At 44.5% G+C, this 17,739-nt stretch overlaps 1 protein-coding gene across 10 annotated transcripts in view; it reads left to right on the top strand.

The window, feature by feature from the left end:
• SIPA1L2 (signal induced proliferation associated 1 like 2) overlaps positions 1-17,739 on the top strand; it is a 492,084-nt gene that overhangs the window by 324,583 nt on the left and 149,762 nt on the right. For all 10 annotated transcript variants that reach the window (XM_029593863.1, XM_029593861.1, XM_029593864.1 and 7 more), the window contains 3 exons: positions 4,385-4,542; positions 7,520-8,096; positions 17,168-17,442. In XM_029593863.1, coding sequence (XP_029449723.1) covers positions 4,385-4,542; positions 7,520-8,096; positions 17,168-17,442 — 1,010 coding nt within the window. The remainder of the gene's footprint in view (positions 1-4,384; positions 4,543-7,519; positions 8,097-17,167; positions 17,443-17,739) is intronic.

Raw genomic sequence — 17,739 nt, 5'->3', positions numbered from 1 at the left:
CCACGGGTCGCCCGATCCTAAGTCCGACCCGGCAAATAAAAACAAAGCTCATCCCTAGTTAAAATATATGCTCAGGCATATTCATGGAGAAGGAGTTTACAGGGAGAGAGGAAAATCTGGCACTGCAGGAAGAGAGAGCACGGGGAAGAGAAGACGCTGCCTTCCCCTCCCTTTTAAGCACAGAAAGAATGCTTTCTGTGTGTTCTGTGCATAAAATATGATTTATATGCTCAAAAGATGTTTTCAGTACATAAATTCCGACCACAGGTTCCAGCACTGGAACTCCAGCTTCCGCCATAGACTAAGATTAGCCCTGGAAACTTTACTCCAGCTCTGACCAGGAGTTCACTTTCCAGCACTAAGAATATAGGAGGTAAGCCAGCGCAGCTCTCTGGATTAGAGGGAGGGGTGATAGCTGCTGCTACTACTATTTATCATTTCCAAAGCATTAATGTCGTCATAGAAACATAGAAATGACTGCAGAAGAAGACCAAACGGCCCTTCCAGTCTGCCCAGCAAGCTTTCACACTTATTTTTTTCTCATACTTATCTGTTACTCTTGGCCCTTATTAGTAACATTTTGGTTCTAGTTACCTTCCACATCCCCACCCCCCCCATTATGGGATTTGCATGAGAGGACCCTAACCTGTACACATTCTTGTATACACATTTTTTTATGTGTGCAAAATTCTTTGCTGCATCAGGAGAAAAGTTTGCACACGCAAAATACGCGCACAGCTTCAGGTTAAATTGTGTGCTTTATTACATTGGCTGCAGTGAAAGCCTGCTACTACTTAAACCTGCTTATGGAGGCCTTTTTTTTTTTTTTTTTAAGACATGGGCAAGAAATGCCTGTGCGGACAGATTTTGATTCACAGCTTCTGCCTCACTCCCTTGCTTCTCGCCCCCCTTCCCGAGGTGGAAGGAGAAGGTTCTAGCCATTGCCCAGAAGTAAAATAAAAGACTAACAGTTTTAAAAATAGGTGATAAAAATTAGGAGGGGAAGGGGGAGGGGCTTCCCTTTTCAGGAAATGATAGTTCCCATCTTAAGCTCTACCATGAGTACCTTTACCCTGACCTTCCCAGCGCATGGCCCCGTCTTCAGCTCATGAAGCTTCATTTAAGGAGCGGGTTATTTATGATCTCACAGTATTTCAGGCATTGCCCTAATGCTGCCCATTGAAAGCAATGTGTGGTGTAATAAGTTTCTGACCTATTTAAACTTACAAGCGACCTTTGTCTAATGGTGATGGTGATACAGCCATCTGATCATTCCATACTCAGGTTTGCTAGGGATAAAAGATGGTTCTAATCGTAGAGACAGCCTGAGTCTACTCAGTTTTTGCCCTGCTTCATGCATGGAATTCTACTTCTGATTTGTCATACCTCATACCAGGCACTGGGATAAAAGCGAGACAGGCTCAGTCTGTCCCTTTTGACATGAAGGGTCTATTCGTGGTGTGACATGAGCTGCTTGTTCACCGGAGGCAAGTTCTTCCAATCTAGTCTGCTTATGAAGCAGTGGTTTATTTCATTTCAACTTTTCCTCCCTATCGCTCTCTTTCCCTCTGATCCCTGCTAGTCGTCTGCATACCATTATCTAGCTGAGGCCTCTCAAGAAAGCATCCTTCAAGGCTGAACCCTTTAATTCCTTGCATTGACCAGTCTGAGACCGGTCATGTAAAGAAGCCCTTTGTTCCAGCCTTGAAGTTTCTTTGAGAGCTGTACAAAATAAGCGCACAGCCCGTGATCGGCAGAAAATCCTTAATTACTGCATTGCACAGCTGCCAGCCCTACCGAACTGAAGCAGCACATTTCCATTCTGCTCGTAGTATCTGAGCTGCTGTTACCTTCTTGGGGAAAGATGGTTGGCATATAACTCTTCAGTCGCACGCGGCATGACGTTTTCAGCCTTTACTTTTTGATGTCCCAAGCACGTCGCCTCTGATACGTCTAAACATCATTGACTGTGTCCAGTAGGACATTCAGTTTCCTTAACTGATGTTGCCAGGCTACTTTCCTACCCTTTTTGTTTGTTTGTTTGTTTTTTGTTAGTTTTTGTTTCTGCTCAAGTTTTTTTTTTATTAAGAAAATCCAGAAATAACACAGCAAACAAGGACAGGAACATCAGGTGCAATACATAATTGAGAACAACAAAGACAAGATGGGGCATCCAGAAAGGAAGAGACAGATGGCACCTCATGTGTCATGATGACTTAATATAAGAATCAGATAATTCCCAGGTTAACCCAAATTTACATAATCTATTAGTCTGTTCAGCTGCAACTGTTTGATATTTATAAGTTGCAGATATGGAATTCCACCGCTATTGAAAATCCAGTGAAGAGCAAGCCTTCCAATTGTAAAAGAGTAGCATATCAATAGGGACCTTTGTTTTCAGTTTTTATTTTATTTTTCCTAGGACTTTATGAATGTTTAATGAACAAAAGAAATGGGAGAGAATCAATGGAATAAAATGAAAGCAAAGATCTTTATATATCAAGTAATCTTTGGTTGCCAGGAGAAAGTTGGTATTGAAAAACAGCAGATCCCAGAGTCACTTTGAGATAAGTAATGGCACACTGAAAAACCAGGGATGCTCAAAATCATTTCCCATACTTTCCCTCAGGAAGGCAGAATATCACTATGAGAAAACGAGGGAGAGGCAGAATGGCAGAACGTACACTCAGTCGGTGGTGAATGGCCTACCTTTCTGCACTCCTATTGGGGCTCCCTCTTCTGTGAGCTAAGAAACGCAATCCCTGCTGACAAGGAGACTTGCTGATTGTGTTCAGCAATTGACCCAGGGAACAGCTCGATCCCAATCTCCCAGTGCTTCCTCCCATAAGTTTGTCAAATCCAACACATCTATTACAAAGGAAAGAGCTTTGTAATGTATAGTATTCAGAATGCCAGCACCTGTCGCTTTAGCGCATGTAATGTCTTTTGGTAAATTTAGGGGAAAATGGGGCAGATTTTAAAACTTATGCGCAGGCTTAGATTTGTTCGCGCAACCCGGCGCAAACAAATCTACACCCGATTTTATGACATGCGCATGTTATAAAATCCGGGGTCGGCGCACGCAAGGGGGTGCACACATGTGCACCTTACGCGCGCTGAGCCCGAGGGGAGCCCCGATGACTTTCCCCGTTCCCTCCAAGGCCATTTCCTTGGAGGGAACTCTTTTTTTCGCTTCCCCCCACCTTCCCCTCCCTTCCCCTATCTAACCCACCCACAGTCCTAACTAAATCCCCCCTCCTACCTTATTTTATTTCTTACTCCTGCCCGAAGCAGGCATATCTTGCGCGCCAGCCAGCCAGCCAGCTGCACGAAGGAGGCCTCGGGACCGCCCCCGGACCCGACCGCCCCCTGACCCCCAGACCGTCACCATGCCTCCGGACCCGCCCCCGTCCCACCCCTTTTTCGAAGCCCCAGGACATACGCGCGTCCCGGGGCTTGCGCGTGCCACCAAGCCTATGCAAGTAGGCTCGGCACGCGCAGGGGCAGCTTTTCAGGGGTTATGCGCCTATCCCTTTGAAAATCTGCCCCAATCTGCGGTGTTTGGTTGCCAACTTGCAGGTTTTGTTTTGCTTGAAAAATTCCGCACTACTAGAGCGTCTTCCATTTCCCTGACTGTTGAAGACATCTAATAGTCCCTTATTGCTACCATACCCTCTCCTCCCATCTCCTCTGCTCACATCTTCTTCCCGCCTGTATGTGCTCCCTCCTGTCTCTTAATGATCACTATAACTATGATCACGGTGTAACAGGAATGTAATCATAAATTTGATTGCAGTCTGCCTTGAGACCCGTGGCTCTCGACCCAGTCCTCGGGACACACCTAGCCAGTCAATTTTTCAGGATATTCACCATGAATATGCCTAAGGTAGAGTTGCATACATTACTTCCTCCAGAGACCTGACTGTCTGGGTGTGACCCGAGGACTGGGTTGAGAACCCCTGCTCTAAAACACTGCATGTAATTTGACTTGTATCAAAACGCCTCCTTGGTGCTGAAAAATGATCATCTGTGCCTCTGGGTCTGTTTGCAGTTATTTAAAGTAAACTGAAGGTTTTGGAAAAGGTTCATGGATAGAAACGGAGGTGTTTAGCAAGATGAGGATTGAAGGTTTGAAGGGGAAGCTGAGCTAGAAGAAATGAATGAGAGGAGCATGCGTGAGCCAGATATTTCTGCTCCTTTCCATTCTTTCTGTTTGTCGCCATTCATGAGAGTTTGTTAATGACGACCATAAATGAACAATCAAAACTTACGCTTTGCCAAACTGCCTTTTTAATTGTGTCTGCACTGTTGAGCAGCCTTATGAGTGCTAACTGAAGGCCTTTCGTTGTGACTAATGGTCTTTGTTTCCATCATTTTCACGTAGCTCCTAAGGAAAAGGCACATAGGAAATGACATTGTTACTATTGTCTTTCAAGAGCCCGGAGCACTTCCTTTTACTCCCAAAAGCATCCGTTCCCACTTTCAGCATGTGTTTGTCATAGTCAGAGTGCACAATCCCTGCACAGAAAATGTTTGCTATAGGTAAGTAAATACACTTCCTTTCTTAAGTTAGGTAACTTCGGTTTCCTTTTTGTTTTATTTTTCCATCACAAACCTTCTCTCCCACAGTCTGCGTCCATTTACATTTGTGCCTTCTCGAGGATTTTACGTTATTTGAGTTGGTGGACGAGTATCATTAATGTGGTTTCTTCTGAGTTGGCAGCTGTAGGAAGCACCAATGTTACCTGCCTATAGCGTTTCTTTCATTTCCCAAGCCAAATAAGAATTTGAAACTTTTGAAATATCTTTCCACTTCACTACTGCCACTTTTATAGGCAATCAGAAGCCAGGGTACCATTGATCACATATGATGTGTGCAGCATCCTGGTGGATCCAACGTAGTAAATAGGAGGTCCCGCAGGACCTCTGTTAACACGGCACATGGTCTGTTCCCTCCTCTGTCATTCTCGTCATCGGGCTTTCCCCTGGGGGCTCTGCCCCTTCCCGATGCCATTGCTGGTGGGGGTTGGCATGGTGACGAGTAGGGAGAATCTTGCATGAGTTGACGAGCACAAGAGAGGGATTTAAATTGGTGAGCAGTGGTAGACATGGGGAAATATAAGGAGAGCAATATTCAAAACCCTTCTCCGTGGGGTAATAAAGCATTTTACGTGAGAAAATCAGGGCTTCAAATCTTGCCAATCCTGTCTGCGGATAGAAGTATGCACCTCATTTAACAAGGCTGCAGAGGCAGTCCCAGGGGTATGGAGTGGGTGGAGGATTGAACAACACACCTAGTTTCCATTATTCAAAACTAGGGATGTAATTTTCAAAAGGATTTACATGTCTAAATGGGCTTTTGAAAATTGCTACTTTTACGCAGGTAACTCCTTTGAAAATGATCTCCTCCGCTTGTTAGTATGTGCCAAAAAGTTATGCGCAGAGGAAACGGGCACAAATCACTAGACCTAAATTTTTCTTGGGCTATAGTCAAAAGTTTTGCTTTGATTATTGGTGCAAACCCTGCAGGTAAAAGTCCCTGTGGAATTTGGATTACCCGTAAAGGAGATACACCCATAATTCCGAATGAATTAAATGCCAAACATAAGAGAGCCGTTGTCGTCCTCCCGAACATTCCCCAGCAGAGATGAAAAATAAGGCAAGACTCGGGGCTTGATTTTTTTAAGGAAATACATGGTCCTGCTTTTTTAAACTCATTTTTCTTTTTCAGAGTGGGTGTGTGCTTCACACTAATTCAGCAATGCTGTGACAGCAAATTTCGAAATAAGGAAAAGCTAATGACATTCTGTGAATGAAATCAAAATTGTGTAGGTTTCTATTGATGAGCTGTAGTTCACATCGGCTGCCTTCCTCTCTGGTCATACGTTTGCCTAATTTCAAAACAGTATATCCTCTTAATAATAGAAATATGAATTAGAAGAACAAGATTAATGATTTGTGAAATAAACTGATGGCTACTGCTGTCTCTTTTTTTTTTTTTTTTAATGAAAATGTATTCACTTCAAGGAAGGCCCTGGTCTCTCTCGAGGAATACATTTTTTTCTCAAGGCAGGATGATGATCCTTATGCTTGCTAACCTTTCTTGGCTTGATGTGAGTCATGAAATAAATTAATATAGCCTTAAATTTCAATCACCTACAATTAGCTTGCTGTACCTTATTTTTATGAGACAGTAATTTAAGTGACAATGCTACAGTATAGTTTTGTCTTCAGATGACTTAATTGTAAATGTTATTCGTTAGGCTCACAGTCTTTAATCTGCATTTGCCTATATCTTGGTCATTCCACAAGTTCAAAACTTGCTCCAGGGAAAAAAAAAGATTCTGATGTGCACTACAGCTTGTTAGTTTACAGGTGCTAAGTTTATGTAACCCTTTACGCCAGTATTTCCCAACCTGTTTACCGCCAGACCTGCTCGGGTGCGCCATGGAAAAGTTCCTGCTGCTCAGGTCCCAGACCAGGGCCTAGGCTTGGCTCTCAGCACCTCACACAAACAAGAGACACCAGTGGTGGCTCCCAAAATATGCAAGAGCATGTGCAATCCTGCTTGCATCTCCTCCCTGGCTACGGTATAAGACCTAGGGTGTGGTAGTTAATAGGCAGCATGCAGGGCATAAATAACCACACACTGCACACAGCAGCCCCTCGTGTCCCCATTCTTAGCCTCCTCCTTTGAATCCTTCCATCCTCTCTGTCTTATTCCAAGGCTGAGAGAGACGGGGAGAGGATGTTTTCAGCCTTGAGGAGGACTCACTCTGGGAGCAGCACCAGTGGAGGAGCTCTGGCATCCTCATGCAGCAACAAAGTGACTTAACTGAGCCAGATGTCCACACTGCCCAGACGTCTGCTTTTTCCTGCATATAAAGGAGTCAGAGTCTGGGAGTGAAGAGGTCTGTTCAAAATGAAGGACAGAGAAAGGAGGCGTGCAATGGCCTCTGATGATGAAGGAGCAGGAGTCCACAGGCAGAAAGGAATAGTAGGAGCAAGAGCATCTCTAGAGAGGAGCTGGTACAGGTGGACGATGTGCCCATGTTAAAAGATAGCGGAGCGAGGAGAGAGCTGCAAATGTCTAGTAGAGTATTAGAGATAATAAATGGTAGTAGTAATAGAGAGTGAAGCAGGGAGCAGCAGAAGGAGACAGGAGAGGGCCCTTATCACAAGACTTCTCTGTGCACAATAGTGGGGACACACATACATACATACCACCCATAAACTTCTGCTTAAAGGTGACGCTGCTGGGGAGCTGCCACAGACTTCTGCCGTGACAAGGGCACATCAGTTAATTACAAAAGTTACTGTGTGTCTCCACCCCCTCTCTCTCCCTTTGTTTAAAAAATTAGAAGAGAGACTGTTTGGACTTTCATTGCTTCCTTAGCTCTTTTTCTGGTGGAGGTTGCTATGCCACACAACATTTTTGTTAATGTAGGTGTGCCTTGGGTTTGAAAAGGTCGAGAAACACTGACTTACGTTAACTTGACTTTCTTTGTTTCATTTCTAGTGTTGGGGTTTCAAGATCAAAAGACGTACCACCATTTGGCCCACCTATTCCGAAGGGAGTGACATTTCCAAAATCTGCCGTCTTTAGGGACTTCCTCTTAGCCAAAGTGATTAACGCTGAAAATGCAGCTCATAAATCTGAAAAGTTCCGCGCCATGGCCACCAGAACGAGGCAAGAATACTTGAAAGACTTGGCAGAGAATTTTGTTACCACAGCCACTATAGATTCTTCAGTTAAATTTAGTTTTATTACACTTGGGGCCAAAAGGAAGGAGAAAGTAAAACCAAGAAAGGATGCTCATGTGTTCAGCATTGGAGCAATTGTGTGGAATGTAGTCGCTCGAGATTTTGGCCTGTCTGCTGACATTGAGGGTCTGCTTGGAATCTCCAATGAGTTTGTCATGTTGATTGAGAAAGAATCCAAAAACGTTGTGTTTAACTGCTCCTGCAGGGATGTTATTGGCTGGACATCTGGATTAATGTCTATCAAAATGTTCTATGAAAGAGGAGAATGTATTCTTCTCTCTTCCATGGATAATTGTGTAGAAGATATCAGAGATATTGTTCAAAGGCTTGAAGTAAGTGAATCCTACTTTTCTTGCAGTCTACTTGGGTTTATCCATTTATTTGCTTATAGGTGAATTTTCAAAATGTTACGTGTGTAAAAATTAGCATATGCACATGTAAATAGCCTCTACTTGTGTATTCTTTATTTTCTAAAAGTAAAAAATATGGGGCAGATTTTCAAAGCCTATGCACGCCGAGCCTATTTTGCATAGGCCCGGCGATGTGCGCAAGCCCCGGGACGCGTGTAAGTGGGTGGGGCGGGGCATGGGCGGGGCGGTGTGGGGGCAGGGCGTGGGCGTGGCCAGAGGCCTCTCCACTGCTGCTGGGCCTGGGTATCGCTCGCCTGCACTCGGCTGGTGTGCACAACCTACGCCTGCCCAGAGGCAGGCGTAACTTCTGCAATAAAGGTTAGGGGGGGTTTAGGTAGGGCTGGGGGGTGGGTTAGGGAGGGGAAGGTGGGGGGGTGGAAGGAAAGTTCCCTCCAAGGCCGCTCTGATTTCGGAGCGGCCTCGGAGGGAACAGGGAAAGCCATCGGGGCTCCCCTATTTTTCATGCACATATATATGCATGTAAAAAAGGGGACGATTTGGGGTGTTCCAGAGTGGGGCCAACACTTGTGCACATAAGTTGCTATTTTAAAAGACACATATGTACTTTTACCAATTTACTCATAAAATTTCACACCTGCTGATTATCTGGCATAAATGATTTGAAATGTATTCATTGCATAGTACTGACTTAGTGGGATGTCTGGGTGAACTGGGGGGAGTTTAGGATAAAGAACCAGGAAGGTCACAATGACCTGGAGAAGGACTAGATGAACTGGTGGACTAATTGATAAACTGGTTAAAATCAATTATGCGTGAATGTTTTAAAATTGGCTACTAATGTGCAAATAGCGTAAGTCCTGATTTACTTCTGCATGTAAAATATGCATGTGGAAGTTTTTAAAAATAGGAAAAGTACCCATGTTCAATGCATTGCTTATACATGGTCTCAATGCAGTGCATTTATTTGCATGCGAACATATATATGCACAATAGTTGCAGAGTAGAGATATGCGTATGTGATATGCACGGGTTATAAAATACTATGATAAAACTACACGTGGCCATATATGCACATATATGTTGTCGCGCACAGTTGTTTGAAAGTTTTGTTCCCTTTATTTAGGAAGCTGTTTGCAGTTTTGTACAGAAAGATGTAATATGTAGATGAAAAGGACCAAAGTATATTACATAATATTTTTGGGTTGTTTTTTTTTCTTTTCAGGGCGGGGGAGGGGGGAGAATAGACAAGGAGAAAAAAGTAGGTTACACACTTTCCATAAAGCTATCTTGCCTCTTATTCGATTTACATGAATGGTGTATGTTGTGGATTTGTTTCTGATCATTAAATTGAGTCTGTGACTGAGCTGGACAAGGAGTACACAAAGCCAGCCCTGGCTGCTGTTTAAACAGTGATCTAACCAGGAGCCATTGTTCTGACCCTCCTGTAACTCTGCCACTGATAATCAGTTCCACCACTGCTGAGTGGTAGGTGGAAAGCCGAATACTCAAACCTGATGTATGTCAGCTTCTTGTGCAGGCAAAGTTTCCATGTATTATTTATGTGGCATCCTTCATATTGTCAGTTGTCATTAAACCTCCAGCTGGCATTGAAGTCACCTGAGCAAATTAACTGGAGGGCCATTTTGTCCTATCCTGCTGGTAAACTGAGCTTTTTTTTTTTCTTTTTTCTTTTTTTCTTTCAGTAAGCTCCTCAGAATGTGTTGATCTAACCGAGAAAGCCATTGTACATTTTTTTTTTAGATTTATATTCCGCTTTTTGCACTTTTTTTTTCAGCACTTCAAAGTGGTTTATATTCAGGTACTTTTAGGTATCTCCCTATCCTCAGAGGGCTTATGAACCCTGCTCTCAGTAGTAGTATGGATTATTTTTTTTTCCACACTATGCCCCATCATTTTAATAAGCTCTGTCCTGTGCTGGCATGCCAGTTATGGCATACAGTACTTGGTATAAGTGACAAGGCTGTGCTAGTCATTCATATAAGGGGATTCCAGCAATATGTCAGTAAGTTTGAGTAAAATGAGCAGAAATCTAATATTTGCTGTGAAATTCTACAGTGCAACAATTGATTTCCACAGAACCACTCTTCCAAACTAGTTAATGGATTTATGGTTTTATTAATAGCAGTTACAGATACTTGGAGTCAGATATGCTGAGCTATGGCCAAATTCACCCAAACTTTCTCAGGCTGAAATCGCTAATAGCGTATGTTTAAATGAGATAAGCTCACTGTGCTTAGGGAGGATAATTTCTAAAGAACTGTGCGTGAGCCTGTATACATGCATACACGGCAGTGCGCAGATCCACCCTAGTATTTTATAATCCACGTGTAACCATATTCGCAAGGCTTGTAAAATACGCATAAATCTACCCTGCAACATTCGCACGTATGTATAGATACACACGAATATAGAATTCTGTTAGTCTAAAAAAAAAAAAAAAGCACCATTTATCCGGCTAAGAAAGTCAGATAAATAGCAGTTTTTGAGACTTTTTTTTTTTTTAATTCTTTATTAACTTTTAAATTGCCACAAAGGAAATTGCTTGCATGAGAAACACATGGGTTTCAGCATTACCCGCAAAACCAAAAGAAAAATTATACTTATCGGAAAAATTATATTTCAGATTAACAATTACAATGCGGTTCTCAACTTCCAAGCAGTAAAAAAGAATAAGAAAAGAGAGGCAGAGAAAAAGCAAAGAGGAGTAGACCAAAGGCAACAATAATCAAAGAAACGTATATAACATAACTATAACCAGCACTTATATATATACATTTAGCACTAAGATGCTTGATGCACAGGGAAGGAGGTTAATGGGCTAGGAGCCTTTATAAAAGATTTCAATTGTTCAGGCAAGAAAAAAATGAAACATTCATTACCCTTTTTAATACATTTACAAGAGTAACGAAGTACAAAAGAAAAACCTAAAAATATAATTTCCTGCCGAAAAGCTTGAAAACCTTTCCTCTTAACTTGAGTTGCTCGAGTAAGATTGGGAAAAATCCTCAATCATTGACCATAAAACAAAGAAGGAAACTTCCTAAAGTAATTATGCATCACATTGTCCAAAGTTGAAATAAAGGAGACCAACAGAGTACTCCTATCCGGACCTTCCAGCACAGAATTTTTAAGGAAATTGGTCAAATTATCTTGAATTTCGATATTAGCAGCAACCCCAGGAGGTTTTTTTTTTGGAAGAAAATAACAAGTATTTACCGATGGCATTTGTTCAGTCACAAAGCCTAAAAGTTCTTGAGAAAACCTCTACAAAGTTACATATGGAATTTCCCCAGTAGAAAGCAGTTTGATCTTTCACAGCAGTAACATTAAGGTCTTGGATAGTTTTAATTGTATTTTCCACCTTAGAAACTTTTGAAATGGTTGAATTAACTTGTTCCTGCAAATGCAAGGCTTTTTGATGACAGTTTAGGGAGGAAAGGTCCATCTTAGAATTCAGTAACTTTAGAGATCTCTGGAATCCAGATAGAAATCCCAAAGGGCTTCAAGAGTCACCACCTCAGAGCGAGATGGAATTTCGAAGGACTCGCCGCTTTCAGCGACAGCAGCTTCCCGGGGTAGGCTAGGCAGGATATATCCCACCATCAGTCCCAAGTTTAATGGACCTGCTGCGGACATGGCCCTGATGGCCCCTTCACCACTGCTCTTAAGCAGGGAAGGCTGGACCAGTGCAAGCGGTGAAGCTTGAGGAAGCATCCCCTCTACCACGAGAGCACCCAGCACGTCATCGCTTTGCAACTCGGGAACGCTGTCCCAAGTATCTCATTGCACCAGGGGTGAAGATCTGGGCTGAGGGACACCTCTTCTGCCGGCATTCGCAGTTCTCCCTTGCCACGACACCACATCAGGATCCTCGGCTCCCAAAAGAACCACTGGTGAAGTCATATAGTTAGTGATAGCTTGTTGCCCAGTTGGAGGAAGGGAGTCTGCGAGGAAGACCTGAATCTTTCCCTTGCACTTGGAAAGCATTCCGAGCAAGAAAAAGATAAGCCAAGTACCCATGATCAGAGCAACAGCACTGCACGACCTCTCTATGCCGCCACCTTGCCTCTCACCAGGCTAGCAGCTGCCTTTTAGCCAGATAAGTCAGGCCTTACCCGGCTAAGTGCTGCTGAACTGCTGAATGCGTACACGGTACAGAAAATGCTTGTTTTTCATGACTGTTTAAAAATGTATATGCGCGGATAGGGGTAGATTTTCAAAGGGTTGCGCGCGTACAATACGCGCGCAACCCCTTGAAAACCTACCCCTGCCTCCCCCTGCGCGCACCGAGCCTATCTTGCATAGGCTCGATGGCGCACAAGCCCCGGGATGCACATAAGTCCCGGGGCTTTGAATAAGGGGCTGGCCGGGGGCGTTGTTATTAAAGCTCTGTTGATAAAGCTGGGAATTAGCAATCTGTTATTAGAGCTCTGTTGTTAAAGCTGAAAGATAGAAATCTGTTATTAACGGAGTTGCAGGAGATAGCAATCTGTTATTATTTAGAATAGTTGTGGGTGGATCCTTGGACCAGTGGCAGGTGACCACGCCCACGGGGGAGATCCCGAGAGGGACCACTGGTTAGGCTTAGTGTAGGAGACAGACACACACTAGTTCTTTTATTAGACGATATATTAAACCACCAGAGGTGGCAGTAGTGAGCTGGAAGTGCCCGGCTGGGCTGTAGTCCCTCAGGTATTGGAACAGCGATCCCAAGGTGGCTGAGCTGTAGAGAAACTAAGAAAGTGAGTAGATAGGATATGCAGAGTTCTGGAACAAGTCCTTGATGATAACACTCACACCATAGTCTTTTGAGGCAGCCCTGAAGCTGGAATGATGTAGGCCTTCGAGGAGCGAGTACCTGGTCCCAGGGAAAGCTCTGAGAGATAGATGGAAACTCACTAATGTTGTAAGCAGCGATGACTTCTTAGCAGAAGTGGTATTCAGGAGCTGGTCTGGGACGTGGGCCCTCGAGCGAGTACCGGTTCTGGACTGCAACCTGAAAAGAAAAAGAGAGAGCAAGGCCCCCGAGGAGCGGGTACCTCTAGTGAAGTCCGAGGAGGCAGAGTAGCTAGGGTTGCAGAGAGCGAATCCCATCCGCAGCGACCTGGAGGAAGCTAGTTAAACCTATCCCTTGCTAACTCGTCTTGTTAGCGAAAACTGAGACCTTAAATATCTGGAGCTGATGACGTCATCTCAGGGGAACGCCCATGAGATTCGTGCCAACGCTGGTACATCAGTCAGGCCACGCACGCGTGCCCTTAAGCATCTGGTCAACATGGCGGCTTGCAGCGTCGAGCCGGTCCGGGGATGCCGGAGGAGGACAGCCTGGAGACGCCGCAGCAACTAGCCTTCCATCAACCCCGGAGGGAGTCGCCAACGAGGTAAGGTGGGTGGAGCAGAGACGTCGGACAGCGACGGACACAACAGGCGTGTTCGGGGGCAGGCCAGGGGGTGGGGCCGAGTGCTCCGGCACAACGGCCTGTGGCAGGGCAGGGAGCCAGAGGCAGGAGTAACTCCACAAAATAAGGTGGGGGGGATTTAGTTAGGGCTGGGAAGTGGGTTAGATAGGGGAAGGGAGGGAAAGTTGAGGGGGGACCAAAAAAAAGGTTCCCTCCAAGGCCACTCCGATTTCGGAGGGAATGTAGGCAGGCTGCTCAGCTCGGCGCGTGCAGGTTGCACAATTGTGCACTCCCCTGCACGCGCCGACCATGGATTTTATAACATGCGCGTGGCAGTGCACGCATGTTATAAAACTGGGCATAGATTTGTTCGCGCCGGGTTGCGCAAACAAATCTGCGCCTTCGCATAAGTTTAAATATTTGCCCCATAATGTGCATGTGAAAATTAAGCTAGACTTACCCTCGCAAGTCCCTATTTACCGGTGTTAGTCAGCAAATTTTCTAAAATATACATGTCAGGGGAATGACCAGTTTTAACAGTCCACCAGTTTGCCCCGTCCTTTTCCAGGTCATCAAGACCCTCCTGGTTCTTTAGCCTGAACTCCTCCGCCCCCCCATTTCACCCAGATCCCCCACCTAGCCAATAATACAGCATAAACCCGTTTGATATCACTTATGCAAGATAAGTAGCAGGTGTAAAATGATGTGTAAGTTGCTTTATGTAGGTGTCTTTTAAAATAGAAACTTACGCGTGTCTATGTTGGCTATGCCCGGAATGCCGTAGACCGCCTCTTTTCTATACGTGTATATTGCGCGTGAACCCTTATTTACACGCTTATGTTTGATGTATGTAAAGTGGCAGGTGCACTCGTACGTGTGTGTAAATGTGCATCCTTTTGAAAATTCACCTTTTATTGCACAAAACGTAACCGTTTAGTTTGCAAAGAACAGTTTCATGTGTAATTTTTTTGTTTGCGAGCTTTCATGCAGATTCATTGTTGATGAGTGACTGTATTGCAGACTTATGCAAAGCAGCTCATTATCTATTCATGCGAAATAAAACTATACACAAAAAAACCCTTTCACACACCCAGTTTTGCAAAAAGAAATGTAACTCTCTTCTTCAGTGAGGTCTAGCTAGAGTTTTTTGCGAACGAGCCGATAGAAACACTACACGTGTCAGTTTGCTACCAGCCTTCTTTGCATGGAAGTCCCACTAACAAAATATTATGCACTGTTTACTAAATTGCACAGAAGTTCTGAGCACCTTAGTAAATTGGCCTCTCAAATTGCTACCCATATGATTTGCCCTGTTCACTCTTTCAGCTTGGAATTATCACTACCAGCAAAAAAGGAAAAAAAAATGAAACTTCTGTGGTGAACTCAAACACAGTCATTGAAATCCTTCTTTTATTCTGTTTTAAAATGTCAATTCCGAGGAGCAATACATGTTTACATTGTATTTATAGCTCCTATATAGCCACTCGCACCATTATGAATCTATTCCTGAGCTCGGCTTTGAATCCTCAGATTGACTTACAGCTGGGGACCTTGCAGAGCTGGTGGTTTGGGGTGGGCTTTTCAGTATCCAATCAAGTTATACAGCAGGTACATCCTAGCAAGCCTGTTGAAAAGGACTTTTGGCAGAGCAGAAAACTCTTCCTTCTCATGTCTAAAGTATTCTGTTTACATGAATATTTCCATAAGGTCAACGGTAATTGTTTTTCAGCTAATTTAAACCCATTGGAAAACCATTTTACCTGGAATCAAATCCTTCTCTCTACAGCTGGAGCCGTGTATTGTAAGCTCTCTTCCCATCCAGTTGTTTGTTCTGCCTGGTAACAGTAAACACATCCAGGGTTTACCCCGTGATTTGAATGAAATAGATGGCGAAGAAAGGGAAACAAACACCACATGGTGCTTTCTAACACTGGCTGAGATGATACAGCAGTAAATGCACATAATTGCTTGAAATGTAATGTGTAAAATTAAGTTAGGTATCTGTTTAAAATAAACAGAACTTTGCTAGCATTTAATCTAAATGAATAAAGATAGGCAAAGGCAAATACATACTTGGGAGCCTTGCAAGATTGACTGGACACACCATGTTTAGTTTTCTAAGAGACCGAGAGATATTTGATGCATATAGTGGATGGGATCCAGGTTACTACAAGCCAGGGATAGTAGGAGCTGTCAGGCTGATGCAGTATCTCGCGCTGAGCCTAGCGCACAGGTTAACGAGCGCTTGGACGTGCGTTTTGGACACGCATCCATAACCCCTTATACAATAAGGGGCAGATTTTCAAAGGGATACGCGCGTAACCCCCGAAAACCTGCCCCAAGCTCCCCCTGCGCGTGCTGAGCCTATCTTGCATAGGCTTGGCGACGCGCATATGTCCCGGGGCTTCGAATAAGGGGTTGGCCGGGGACGTGTCCGGGGCATGGAAGTGGTCCATGGGTGGGGCCAGAAGCGTGACAGCGGTGCGGGGGTTGGGCCGAGTGCTCCGGCACCCCGGCCTGTGCGGGGGCAGGGAGCCGGCGGCACGCGCAAGTTGGCAGGCGTAACTCCACGAAATAAGGTGGGGAGTGGGTTAGATAAGGGAAGGGAGGGAAAGGTGGGGGGGGGGAACCAAAAAAAAAGTTCCATCCAAGGCCGCTCCGAAATCGGAATAGAGATAGGCAAAGGCAAATACATACTTGGAAGCTTTGCAAGATTGACTGGACATGGAAGGAACAGAGGCAGGGAACGGAGGCAGGCTGCTCGGCTCGGCGCGCGCAGGTTGCACAATTGTGCACCCCCCTGCGCGCGCCGACCCTGGATTTTATAACAATCACGCGGCAGCGTGCACATGTTATAAAATCGGGCGTAGATTTGTTCGCGCCGGTTTGCGCAAACAAATCTGCGCCCTCGTGTAAGTTTAAAGATTTGCCCCTAAGGGGATTAGCTTGACCAAAATGCACATCCAAACCAGCACGTAGCTAATAGCACTCATCACATCACGGAATGCTGGGGCCCTCATCTTTGCCAAGAATGGTGCGCTCAGTTCGCAGTACGTCGGGGCCTTCTTCTTCGCCGCGAACAGCTCGCTCCGTTCGCAGCATGCCGGGGTCTCCTCTGCCATTTTGGCAATTCTGCGCAGGAGGGAATTCTGCCCAAATTATTGCCCCTGTGTGTGTGAGACAGAAGTGACACATTTGAGTCCATTTACCTCATCTTTTATCTTTTAAGGAAGTTGTTAAGGGGCAGATAAAACCACACCCTGTCAACTGGCAAAGGTAAAATAGACTAATGGTTTTCTAGCTTGTGACTGTGCTTAAGTGGTTGCTAGATGTTTAACAAGATAAGAATGCTCTTGCCTTGGAAAGTGAAAGAATTTTGACACAGGGCAACTGTTTCCTCTGAATTTTTGGATGCTGAAAATCTCCAAGCATTTTGCTTAGTGCGAGCCATCATGAGAGACCATAAATGACAAAATGATTGTCAGTTATTTGTTTCAGTTTTGAGAGTATTGTAACTCAACCTACAGAGCATCTGAGAACAGATTCATGCAAGCTTTCAAAACGCTTGATTTTTGGCAAGACTGTGGCATAACCATCTGACAATTCTTCTAGGTAGTGACCAGAGGTTGTGAAACGGCTGAAATGACCCTGCGGAGGAATGGATTGGGCCAGCTTGGATTCCATGTGAATTTCGAAGGGATCGTGGCAGATGTGGAGCCTTTCGGCTTTGCGTGGAAGGCTGGCCTCCGGCAAGGGAGCCGTCTGGTTGAGATCTGTAAAGTGGCAGTTGCCACCTTGACTCATGAGCAAATGATTGACCTCTTGCGCACGTCTGTGACAGTAAAAGTGGTGATCATTCAGCCCCATGAAGACGGATCACCCAGAAGGTAAAGAGCAATTTAGAATTTGATTGTGACATTTGCTGGGTTTCCTGTGTTCTCTTTACTCTTCTAACAGGTGGCTAGCTTTAACTTTCTTGGGAAAGGCCCTCAGGGGATGGATAGCAGACTTCTGGTTGTTTTTTTTTTTTTTGCTAAGTGGGTAGCTGTCACAGCAGTTAAAAACTTGAGCTGCCCCCTATTCAAATGTCACCAAAGACTTCTGCATTTGAAATCATTTAAAGTGAACTTGACCTTATAAAAGTGTGTAGGGCTAGAGAATAAATGAAAGTCGTTTTAGTTTAA

The sequence above is a fragment of the Rhinatrema bivittatum genome, chromosome 3 (assembly GCF_901001135.1).
Source record: "Rhinatrema bivittatum chromosome 3, aRhiBiv1.1, whole genome shotgun sequence".
NCBI classification, from domain to species: Eukaryota; Metazoa; Chordata; class Amphibia; order Gymnophiona; family Rhinatrematidae; genus Rhinatrema; species Rhinatrema bivittatum.
Note: the sequence above shows the minus strand (reverse complement) of the source record. Positions and strands in the feature narration are given on the sequence as shown.